The sequence below is a fragment of the Acomys russatus genome, chromosome 23, assembly GCF_903995435.1.
Source record: "Acomys russatus chromosome 23, mAcoRus1.1, whole genome shotgun sequence".
NCBI classification, from domain to species: Eukaryota; Metazoa; Chordata; class Mammalia; order Rodentia; family Muridae; genus Acomys; species Acomys russatus.
The window spans coordinates 34,289,404-34,302,387 of NC_067159.1; the positions used below are offsets into that span (position 1 = coordinate 34,289,404).

Genomic DNA, 12,984 nt, shown 5'->3' on the forward strand with positions numbered 1-12,984 from the left:
ATGCGTACGCGCGTGTCTGTGTGTATGTGTGAACACATGGATGCAGGAGTCAAGGTTTGATCTATTTTCTTACATGCCTTGACATCAGAAAATATTAACCTGCTCCCTAATTTCTAATACTTTACATTGATATGATCCAAGTTTTCCTTTATATGGCATGTTGTTACAGTGTAAATTGCAGTAAAGGCTGTCATTAATCCTTGTTAAGCTCGAATTTCAAATAATAAATAAAGTAAATATTTTAGTATAAGTATCACCCAAATAGTCATTGGCTGAAACTGGATACCTTGCCTTATATTTGTTATGACTGGAAATTTTAAATATAAATACTTAAAAAATATCTTTAAGATGACTCAGCACCTAAAGGTGTCTGCTGCCAAGCCTGATGGACTAAGCTCTGTCTCTAGGACCCACGCTGTACAAGGCGAGGGCACAAGTTGTATTTACCTCCACAAGTGCACTGTGGATTCACATCTGTGTACACATGTCCATGCACATAAGTATGCATACATTCATAAAATTTTTAAACAATGAAATGATGTTTAAGAATGAAATGAAGGTACAGAAAAATATAAGGAATGCAAGCACTATATGTGTGTTTTATTTGCTAGTTTATCTTTTTCAGATTAACATACAAAGTAATGGGTTTTATTATAGCATTTTCTTACATATATATCTTTTTTTATTGTAGAAGGTAGAACTTGGACACCCACAAAGCAAATGATGCTTAGATGGAAGGAGAAGGCATTGAACTATGTATTGATGTAAAAGCTGGTGGTGTTTTTTATCCATATGAGTATAATGAAATTCTAAAGCTTTATTTAGTCTCCCCACCTAGAAAATTCCAAACCTTTGGCTTTTGTCTGTTTCTGGGAGATAGATTTTGAGTGTATGCATACAGTTGCTGGCCTGCCTGTCAGGACAGGGAAGTATGATTGGCAGGAGCCAGGAAATGGGTCAGATTCGTATAGACCCATACTGGATTTTTCTTAAGCTCATGTTCTAGCATGGATACTGGTGGATGCTGGTAATCAAAACATGCAGGATATATTTAGATACTACTAGTGATGCTTAATTCAGATATGAAGTGTCATTATAAAGATAGAATAACAGAACACAGATAAGCGAAATAATGACTTCCTGATTAATTACTCCTCAATATTCATTAATTGCTATCCTTCCAAAGTCATTGCCTAATAGAAATAAATTTCAGTTATAACTATCAATAGAATAAGTATTAAATTCATCATGATAACAAGTTGATGGTTTTATAGTCAAATGGCATATTTTTATCTTGCTACATACCATACAGGAAAAATGACAGCTTTGTGTAGTATAGCGTTAAAAAGGCTACTTTGGATTTACTTTACACATGGTAAAAGGTTAGTTTCTCACTTTGAAACCATGAAAGTGTAAGATTATGACTAGCAAACATGCAGTAGATGTTACCTGCTCATTTTAAGCCTCAGAAAAAGAAATCTTAGACATTTTATCATTTCTTTTTGTAATATTTTATTAATTTATTCATATTACATCTCAATTGTTATCCTCTCCCTTGTATCCTCCCATTCCTCCCTCCCTCCTGCTTTCCTCCTACTCCCCTCCCCTATGACTGTGACTGAGGGGGATTTCCTCCCCCTGTATATGCTCATAGGGTATCAAGTCTCTTTTTGGCTACCTGCTGTCCTTCCTCTGAGTGCTGTCATATGTTATCATTTCTATTCCCTATTGGTCAACTTAACTGGATTGCTTTTCTGTTGCTATGAGAAAACACCGTGACCAAGGTAACTTAAAGAAGAGTTTATTTGTGCTTAGGATTCCAAAGCATTCAAGTCCCTGATAGCAGAGAGGAGGCAGCGTATTTAGAGGTGAAGGATAAGATATCTGAATTCTCAGTTTTACTCTTCATCACCCTATGTGATGCAGAGTTTGAGGGAGTCTAGTCTCTGAGAACAGAAGGCTTCCTATTAATAGACAAAAATAAATTTGGTCAAAAGCATAAACCTATTTTCACATTTTAGCTAAAACATATTTTCATTTATGAAAAAGAAGTATCAGAAACAAAATATTTGGCCAATGAAAAGGTGATGTAGTATCAGTGCTGTGACTTAGGACAGCTATTGATGGGATAAACAGTCCCCCAAATATTACTTTTCCATTGTTTAATACATAATATAGCAAAAGTGCTATCAAATAATTATAGTCACCCTAAAGCCATTGTGAAGTTAATAGAGACTTGCTGCAGTTATATGCCAAGATTCAAAAGATTTTTAGAGATTTGCAACTACACAAACAAAAAGCTTTTAGTTTTCAATTAACAGATTATTTTATTTAGGAATAAATATAAATGAAATGAGGTCACAATGATATTTTTTTATAAAAGAAGGTCTCACTTTTTCCTACTGGCCAGGAACTAGGTTGTAGCCAAAGATGACACTGAGTTCCTGATCATCTTCCTGCCTCTTCCTCCTTAGTGCTGGTAAAAGAGGTCTGGGTCTGCAATGCCTACTTTATATGATGCTGTGGATGGCGCTCAGCGTTCCCTACAAGGTAGGCAGGCACTCTAGTGAGTGAGCACAGCTCAGGTTCTAATAATACTTGTAGACTCCAGGAAGTAAACAGTACCATAAGTGTTTAAGCCCTGTAAGATCTGAGCCAAACATTAATAGTTATAGATCATAGACTGCTAATGTGTGGCCTCTTTGGACTTTATGTGACTTAGAGGTACAAAATAAAAAGAGGAAAATGTAATAGAAGAAAGTACTAAACAGGACGACAACTTGTGAATGTTTTTCACAGGTGTAACCAAGGGGATGCTGACTAGAAAAGAAAATAGAAAGTACAGACAGAAAAGCACCTTTGTGGGCCAGGTGGGGATATTTTAAAAATATTTGTAGTGGTATCTTCTTTTCTATGTCTTTGAAACAAATAAAAATAATTAGTACCTAAAGTAGTATTGGGTACAAAAATGTGAATACTATGTTGATTCTGTGGAGCATTCTTACTCTTCTGCCTTCTCCTGCAAGAGCTTGAGCTGGAGGGGAGCAGGGCATCTTCAGCAGAAGTGCTCTCATGGTTCTCCACGATCTAGGGAGAGCACCTTGTCCTCGTGACTGCTCAGTGAGAGTTCTGAACAGTCGTGCTTCGAATCTGTCAGTTAACATTTCCATCTTGTAACTTCATGGTATTTGTGCATGTCTCTGTCTATTGCTGTGAATGTCTTAGAATTACCAAGAGATGGGGAGAAAAGAGGCTAACTATGGAGTCTTATCAGTGTCCCTTCTCTTTTACTCCTAAAAATTACATGTTAACTTAAGGATTCATTTACATAGCATATTATATTAATTTGAGCAAAAAAAATTGTTAGGCATAAATGTGAAAATAGATAATTTGAGAAGTTTTTTCAGGACATGGGGCATGATCGTGTGGCCACTGAAGTAAAATGTCTTTTTTTATTTTCAAATTTTCAGTTTATATTCAGCCTTGTTAAGGGGGCAAGAGGGTACAACTACCTCATTATTTATGAAAAATTGGAAAATTTAAAAATCTTAATAGTACATCATTTCTACGATAACATAAATAATTTGGGGAAATACAAAGGTGATTACAGGGCTGTGACATGACTCCAAGAAGCCAGAGATTTTTCATAACACTGACCTAAGCAGTGCTCTTGAAACATAAACCTGGGAGCTGGGGAGATATTTCAGTGGGTAAAGTACTTGCTGTACAAGGATGAGGGCCAGAGTTCAGATCCCCAGAGCCCATGTAAAAGTTGTGCCCACATACTAACCACTTGAGATTCCAGCACTCAGGAGGCGGGGACAGTGGAACCCTGAGCAGGCTGGCTAGTCAGACCAGCTGTAGTTGATGAGCTCTAGGTTCTGCCTGGCACCTGGCCTCACTCAGGAGCAGGAAGCACAGTAGAAGAGGACACCCACCATCAACTTCAAGTCTCTTCAGGTGGACTGGTAGTACAGTGATACATAATGTGAATAAAAGAAACATTTCTTAATGTTAGAATGAAAAATAAGTCAGAGTTGCTCTGTGTTTTGCAAACTAAAGTAATGCTCCAGTTTAGATCAAGTCCCAAGTTTTCCAAAGCCCTATAGGAAGGCCATTCACCCTGGTAGAAATATTGTATAACTCTTTGTGAGATTCTATGAGCAGTTCAAAAATCTGATAATTTATCTCAGTGTTCTTATATTTTTTCATCATATTACTAATAAAATTGGTTTTTAGTGGCTTTACTATTGACTTTTTATATGTGTTTTGGCTTTCAAATTACTCAAAATGTATATGTTATGTATTATAACTAATTAACCATAAAAATACTTTAAAATGAGAAACTAGGGCTGGGGAAATGGCTTAGCTGTTAAGAGCACTTGTTGCTCTCATAGAAAACAGGGTTGGTTCTTAACTCATAACCACCTTTTACTCCAGTCCCAAAGGGCCCAGCACCCACTTCTGACTCCTGCCGGCACCAAGCATGCAGATGATGTACAGACATACACACAGGAAAAAACCTTCATATATATAACATAAAATGAATCTTTTTTAAAAAATCAGAAACTGAAATTTCTCACACTTGCTGATAATACCACAAGGAAGAGGCCAAACTTTTATATTTTAAAGTGATGTTTATTATTTATTTTCTGAATAAGATTTTAGAAAAACAGCAGCATTCACAGGTCTTGTTTCATAGCTCCCTTCTGCCTAGCCCCTGCACCTCTTTACACTGGGCACAAAAAAATTGAAAGTACTTTGATGTGCTGCCTGTTTAAACTGTGGTCTTCAACAGAATGGAAAATAACTCCTCAACCACGTGGCCCTCAGAGTGCAGTGATCTGCTGGATCAGAGCTAAGCAAATGCAGTTTTTAAAGCAAGCAGGGTGAAGAAGGCTCTCACGCCAGTGTCCCTAGATGCTTGCTCCTCAAGTCTGAAGCCAGGAGGAAATAACTAGAGTGTTCTTATTTTCATATAAGGAACTATACTGAATTATGTTGAGAAATTAAAACCATCTCACTCCTTACCAATTGCCTGCAAAGTGCTGAGCAAATTTGAACACAAAAATAAAAGCTCTTGGTTTGTTTCTGGTTCACCATGAAGTGTTGAGAGAAAGCAGCTGCAGCTGCCCTGGCGCTGTCTTCCAGGCTGGGTTGCCTCCTTGTGCTTTCTGAGGTGTGATGCTTGCCATTTAGCAGCACCTGTGCTGTCTGTTTCCTCCATGGAAACTGAGAAAGACAGATTGGGAGTAGAAACACAGTCTAAGTGCCCATGTATCAGTACTGTATATTGCATTTTTTAATTATATAGCTCTTCGTTGCAGGCATTAGGCAGCAGGAACAATAAGGGCATTGGAAACTGTGCCAGTAATTACACATGTACAGACTATTTGAAAGGGGGGTAAATTAGAGCCAAAATCATGAGAATATTCTACCTTCTTTCATCTTAGACATTGCCAAGGTTGCATTTATGTATATATCCATCCATTCACTCCACACTACTGCAGACTTCCTACAAAGAGTGTGTACATACCTGATGACATATGTGTTTATGTGTATAACTAGTCTTGTTGCTGGTTCCTGTTCTTTGCTATTTGTCACATAGCACTCATGGGTAATTATTGAAAGGTGACTGACACCTTTGAGTTATCTTAATTGTATACTAATTGCCTTACTTGAGCAGGTCACTTAACTGGCTCCTGCATTGGTTCTCTAATCTTTTCAGCTAGGGTTCAACTTCCCTCAAGGATTTGAAAATCTGGCAGAATGTTAAATGCTTGGATGGATTCGTACACGTTAGCCCAAGCAGAAGTGGAAAACAAGTTAGGGGTAGCCATGCTTATGGTATAGGAAAGGTAGCGAGGCAAGCTTTAGGTGTGTGAGCAGCAGCTACGGTGAGGATCTGAGTACTATGAAAGATTCTTTAGTAATAACATGGCCAGCAGAACTGGAAACTTGGAGTGCAAGTGGCCAGTAGTTGGTTAGACTCAGTAAACAGCTTCCACTGACAGCAGCCTAACGAGTTAAAGAGAATATAATGACTTGAATATCAAGCAGCTCTGTCTCCTCCTAGATGCTCAGAACATGAAAGGGTGTTGTTTTCTTCAAGTTGTTGACCATAGACATGATCCACTTATGCGAGGAAGAGTGTATAAAAGGGACAAATAGTGCAAGAACTCTGTGTCAGCACCAACAGACAGGGAGTATAAAAAATGCTACATGTAGGCAGGAGTTGAACTGTGTCTGGAAAACATGCAGTAATGCTTAACACTGAGACAACTCACCAGCTTTGCTTCAGTGTTTTCAAGCAGGAAAGCTTCCTTACTTTCTGACTGTGACCCCTTTCCTTATTAATACATGCTTAGCAACCTTTACTCTCTGGTGGACACTGCACTATGCACTGGCACTTGGGACATAGAAATAAACAAGACACCTTACAGCTGTGTGCAGGATAGTGAGAAAACACTGGAACTTAGAAAATAGCACAAGGACAACACAGAGGTGAAACTGCATGCTCCCCTAATGCAGGTAGAAGGCAAATAAAGTGACTAGCGGAGATAGTTGAGCTGGGTGTGCTGCGGTGGTGGTGGTGACAAACATTGGTGACACTGATAGAGTACTGGTTAGGGGCATTGTTTGGTGTGCTGAAGAATTTGGGTACTATAAGAGTTCACTAAATGAGCAGTTGGGTGACCCTGTCCTATTTGCATGGCGAAATTGTGTTTAGGCTGAGACCCAAACTTACGCAACATCCATGCCCCTTTTCAAAACCTGTGGTGGGGATAGAAAACCTCGGCAAACAACGGAGTTCTCTTCCCTAACAACTTTAAATCATTTTTAAAGTTTATATACTTTTGAAATTTTTCTAACATAAGACCCTCTACTCTGTGAAGTAGATATTTTATTATATCTTTATGAAGTGTGAGATATTTTGAAAGCACATAAAGATAACTCACACACAAATTTTCTCACATTCAAATCTCACCTGACTTCTTAGAGAAGACAGTGGAGCCGTTTAACTCAGAAGGAAGACGGTCCAACCCTGAAGTGCTGTGCTTAGTGAGGCCATCCTCAGGTGGAATAAAGATAAATAAGTAAAGGAGTGTTGCCTTCTGTGCACCCTCTCTATGGAGGCTCCTGCAAAGGGAGGTAGGTCCAGCAACAGGTAGTGGAAAATCAAGAAAATGTGAGGTCTAGCAACCTGTAGTGGAAAATCAAGAAATGAATGTCTTATCCTGTTTTTAAAAAAGAAAAGAAAAGAATTAAATATAGCAAAGAGGAAAAAAAAAAAAGTCTTCATAATAGCAAAAAAAAAAAAAAAAAAAAAGTGTCCAGGAAGCAGGGATTCAATAGATCTAAAAAGCAATTCATTTCCATTGAAACAAAAGAAGCAAGGGTTTCGAGGGAGATAGCTTTGCTTCAAGAGACACTGCTCTTTCAACCTGACTTTGCTCCCATAGAAAAATGGAATGGGATTTTATCATATTAAAATATTTTAGTTTTTCTGAGAGATATGATACTGATGTGTGAGGATGAAGAAACCAGAGAGAAAAAATTAAAAACAACCCTTCTCAGTCTTGATTTAAACCTGAGAGACCTTAACATGGGATTCGTGTTTTACTTACAAATGTAAGAGTTTAAAAAAAAAAAAAAAAAAAAACGGTGCTGTGGGTAAGAGAATGCTCTACAGAAATGATTGCACATCTTAGAGTTTATAAAATTTGTTTGTGTTGTTTTTTAATTATGGGAAGATTTAGAGATGGATAAGTTAGGTGAGTGGAGACTGGGACATCTGCCACCCCAGCAAGCAGGCGGGCCCTCTGCTGACTTTCAGGTTCACTGTTCACCTTAGGCAGAGCTGCAGCAGTGTTCAGAATCGGGTGGAGACTGGCATTTTCCTTTGCCGCTGACAGGTGGAACTGTGCCACTGATATGGATCACTGACTTGATTTGAGGCTTTTGCTGGATGACAGATGTGTCAAACTGATTTGAAGTCTGGAGCTACAAAATCTGTGGACTCAAATTCTTCTTCAGTGGGGACTACATAGTATTAAATACACACAATGTATATAACTGACTACTTCTTCTCTTTAGCTAATTAGTATTTAATCTCAACTATTTTAATTGAAAATTTTCTAAAATAAATTGTTCACATTTTTTATAAACATGTAAAAACTTACAAATTTTATTTTTCTTCTAGTTGGTATTTGTTTTCTGGTCACTAGTGGTGGAAAATTTTAAAAACACATTTTATCATATTGGCATTATATTCCAACAAATTCACTTATGTGTCAAATTTTGCTTAACTCTTTATAGAGTTATATGTCAGGAATAACATGTGGAGTGATGAAATCTAAAATCTGACCTCTTTGTGTGGCCGTGGAAGTGACCAGCTGTGAAGCTGGCAGAAATTGCTAAGAGTGAATAAAGTAATGCCTAATTGAGTGTCTGATCTTCCCAGAGCTGCTGTTTATATTCCAAACCTAAGTGAATCAGGACACCTATAATGCTTTGGTAGCTCAGGCATCCTACCTGAGTGACACATTTAACAGTTGCTTTGCTTCCTAGTGACTTAGCTCATTCTTCCAACACAAATGGCTGGAGTAGGCATGACCTGACTTTGAAATCACTATGAAAAGTAAATAGACCAAGAATGCACAATAGAAAGCCATGTCAGGTAGCCGGGACCCAATAAATGCTGTTTCCCTTCTCAGCGAGTCTCTACATGATGAGAAATGATGCCAGATCCATGAGGCATGCACCATTAGCAGTCTTTCTCTACAACAAGATACTTGAGGCAAACAGCTCAAAAGAGGACAGGTGTGCGTTGGCTCACAGACTCGGAGCTTCGGGTCTGTGGTTCCTGAACTCTGCTGCCTGTGAGCTTGTTGTTGACCATCACTGACAGGAGCACTCAGCAGAGGAAAGAGCAGAAGAGAACAAGGGAGGGAGCAGGGATTAACTAACCTTCCTGCCCTGCCAGCCACCTCCCACCAGCTCCAGCCGGAAGTGAGCTTTTTCACTTTAGGGGTGTCTCCATCCAGTCAGGTCAGTAACCCACACACCATCCACCAAATCTATTTCATGCCTGTCCCCCCCCCCCTCACTTCTTAAAGAATAGAAAACTTAGCCATTTGGATTTTAAACACATGTGCTTAATCTATTGCTTATCTGAGCCAACATGATGGAACTGCGGACAAAGTGAGAATAGTTCCATATTCTGGTATTAGGAATGAAGAAAGGACTAGCCAGTGCTAGACTCCATGTCAGTCATCTGAAATTTCTACTACTTTGTTCCACCTTCCACAGATAGAAATGATTCATTCTTCATGTGAATCATTGGCCTCCTGGCAACAGTCCAACCAAAGACAGTAGTTTGCAGTAGTAATGACCACATATATGCATTGCCTCTGCATCAAAGCTGAGAAAGAAAAGGAAATCTTTGAAAACTTTTCTTTTTAAAAATCATGAGTGCATTTGATCTCTATATGAAACTTCAATACCTCAAGAAATTATAAATGATAGGAATGCCTATGTTGAGTTTTGATCATTTTTCTCTAAATATGTTATATTGTATTTACTAAACAGCAGAGGAACTTTTAGTATATTTCACTAGAAGCTGTGGTGGGTCAGCGTCTGAGTCTTGTCTACATGTTGCTACAACCAATTCTCTTTCATTTTGCAAAGGGGAAACATTGATCACATTTTTAAAATATATTTTATTAATTTATTCATATTACATCTCAGTTGTTATCCCATCCCTTGTATCCTCCCTCCCTCCCATTTTCCCCTTACTCCCCTCTCCTATGACTGTGACTGAGGGGGTCCTCCTCCCCCTGTATATGCTCATAGGGTATCAAGTCTCTTCTTGGTAGCCTGCTATCCTTCCTCTGAGTGCCACCAGGCCTCCCCATCCAGGGGATGTGGTCAAATATGGGGCACCAGAGTTCATGTGAAAGTCAGACCTCACTCTCCACTCAACTGTGAAGAATGTCCTGTCCATTGGGTAGATCTGGGTAGGGGTTTGAAGTTTACTGCACGTATTGTCCTCGGCTGGTGCCATAGTTTGGGCAGGACCCCTGGACCCAGATCCGTTCTTCTTGTAGGTTTCTAGGACCCTCTGGATCCTTCTATTTCCCCATTCTCCAAAGCTTCTCTCACCTTGAGTCTCAATAGGATGTAGAGACACATTTTATGGTATCTAGATGATATACTGAAAATGCACAAAAATGTTAATGCATACATAAATAATGTCAAATAAAACCCACACATGATATGTACAGATTTAAATACAGATATGCATGTAACAAAACCAAATATCCCCTACCTTTCAATCACTAATATGCTCATTAATATCTACATTGTTTTTGTTTGATTCTTTTCTGTTTAGTTCTCATCTTATTCATATACATATACAAATCTAGGAAAATTTTTATATTAACAATGCAATCTAAATTCTACAGCTTTTCCATTTCCTTATTTTCTACCTAGAAATTGACATTGAACGCTGTGTACGAGAGTCAGTTAATCTGTTTTGTTGGACTCCTAAAAGTGCTACATACAGACAGTATGCTCAGCCTCCAAAGCCGACTTCTGAGAGCAGCGGAGTCCGAAGCTCAGCACCATATTTCTCTGTTGAGTGTACAGATCCTCCAAAGACAGACCTGGTATGTATGTGTTAATAGACACTAGTCATAAACCCTAAGAGACGGACTGTTGGTACGTCCTGGGACTGGCATTGTTCATAATGCTGTCACTTACATCCTATTAATGTGACTATTTCCTAGTATATGACTGTGTTCACATGGCTAAGTCAGGAGGTCTTTGTCTCCTTTGATGTTATAGTGAGGTAGGCTGTTTGGACATATTACCCCAGTGACATTTTGTTTTATTTTCTACATAAGAATACTAGCTAGGAATACGAGAACTTCTTATATGGGATTACAGAAGCAAAGGAAGATTGTTTTTAAATAAACTATGTTAAGAGTTGTTGATATAATAGCAACTTATTTGTTCATAACCAAGGAAATAATGTTGAGAAAACTGTTTTTCTTTTTAATAATATATATATATCCTTAGATATAATGTATAAGTATATATAATATATATATAATGTATAAGTATATATAGGTTCTCCTATAGGCCAAGAGTGTCAGATCTCCTTGGAGCTGAGGTACAAGCAGTTGCAAACAGTCTGATGTGGGTGCTGGGAATTGAACTCAGGACCTCTGGAAGAGCAGTACATGCTTTTAACCACTGAGCCATCTCTCCAGCTTCCCCCGCCACTATGCTTTTCAATAGAAATTTTACAGATATGTTCAACCTAACTTTTACTTATAACTTCAGTGTTCCAAAGATCCCAATTTTCCATTATCCTAATTATTTTCATGAAATTGAATTTCGCTTAATATGCATGCACTGTTTTAGTGATAACAAGGTAAATTAATAAGGTATACTTTAAGGTGTACAAAGAAATACTCTAATGGAAAGACATTTCAACCTTTGACATGTTAAACAATAGTTTTCATAACTAGATTGTTTGTAGCTATATATTTTTGCACAAGTATACATTTTTATTACTTGACATTTTCTGGTTTGGTTTTTTTAATGTTCCAATTAGTTGTAAGTGTCGATGTTTTCCCATTTCCCAGCCAAATTGTATTTATTAACAACAGACAGAAATCTGAGAGAGAAAGAAGCAACAGCTCCATAGGTTTATACAAGGAAGGTTATAAAAAGTTACTAAAGGATCTCAAGAGATAAGAATAAGAACTTACACTAGAAAATAAACACTTTCTTTAGTCTTCCAAAGTTTGAATAAGCCTCCCAAGGGGAAAATTGCCATTTGTTGGGATAAAAGGTGAATATTTAGTGTGTTATTTTAATTTATTTTATGTATGAATGTTTTACCTGCTTGTATGTATAGTCACCACATATGTGCCTCATACCCCCAGAGGCCAGAAAATTGTATCTAACTCTCTGGAACATGAATTATGGATGACTGTGAGCCACTATGTGGATGCTGGGAACTGAGCTCCAGTCAACTGGGAGAGCAACAAGTGCTCCACACCACTGAGCCAGCTCCACAGCCCCTATATGAAATATTTTTAATATGAAATTTGGTCCTTTTTCCTATTTTTTAAAGTTCATATTTAAATATTAATGTAAAGGAAAGTAGATAGAAAAATATCTATGCTGCATATTCATTAAAATTAGAGTAATTGCAATTCAGTTCATAACTGTTGTCTAGTCTTTTTTGTTTTGTTTTGTTTTTATTGTTGTTGAGATCTTACTAAGTTTCCCTGGCTGGCCTAGAACTGATATATAAACTAGGCTGACTTTAAACTCACAGGGATCCTCCTGCTCTACCTCCCAGGTGCTGAGATTAAAATCCTATACTGCCATGCTCAGCTTGTGTCAGATTCTTAAAAATTCTTTTATGGTAGAAAAAAATTTTTACTTTACTGTTTTAGAGAGTTGGCTTTAGATTTCAACCCTGCTTGGTTTTTGTCATGTAACACTGAATATTTCATAGTCTCTCTGCTTACCTATTGTTATGGTTATTTTAAGTAACTGTGTTTGTTTCCCAGTTGTGTTTTCTCTCTCTCTCTCTCTCTCTCTCTCTCTCTCTCTCTCTCTCTCTCTCTCTCTCTCTCTCTCTCTCTCTCTCTCTCCTCTCTCTCTCTCTCTCTCTCTCTCTCTCTCGGTTTTTTGAGACAGGGTTTCTCTGTGTACTGTTGACTGTCCTATACTCACTTTGTAGACCAGGCTGGCCTCGAACTCACCTCAATCCGCCTGCCTCTGCTTCCCCAGTGCTGGGATTAAAGGCATGTGCCACCACGCCCAGCTCCCAGCTTCTTTCTTAACCTGCCTATCACACAAATAATTGCTTATATTATTTAAGCAAGCTTCACAGAACAAGAACTGAGCAGTTACTGATTTATTCTTAACCCTCTACACTAATTTGGTTTCCTCTCAGCT

At 38.1% G+C, this 12,984-nt stretch overlaps 1 protein-coding gene across 2 annotated transcripts in view; it reads left to right on the top strand.

The window, feature by feature from the left end:
• Nucleotides 1–12,984, top strand: part of Tbck (TBC1 domain containing kinase) — a 145,171-nt gene that overhangs the window by 79,214 nt on the left and 52,973 nt on the right. For both annotated transcript variants that reach the window (XM_051165504.1, XM_051165503.1), the window contains exon 23: nucleotides 10,495–10,670. In XM_051165504.1, coding sequence (XP_051021461.1) covers nucleotides 10,495–10,670 — 176 coding nt within the window. The remainder of the gene's footprint in view (nucleotides 1–10,494; nucleotides 10,671–12,984) is intronic.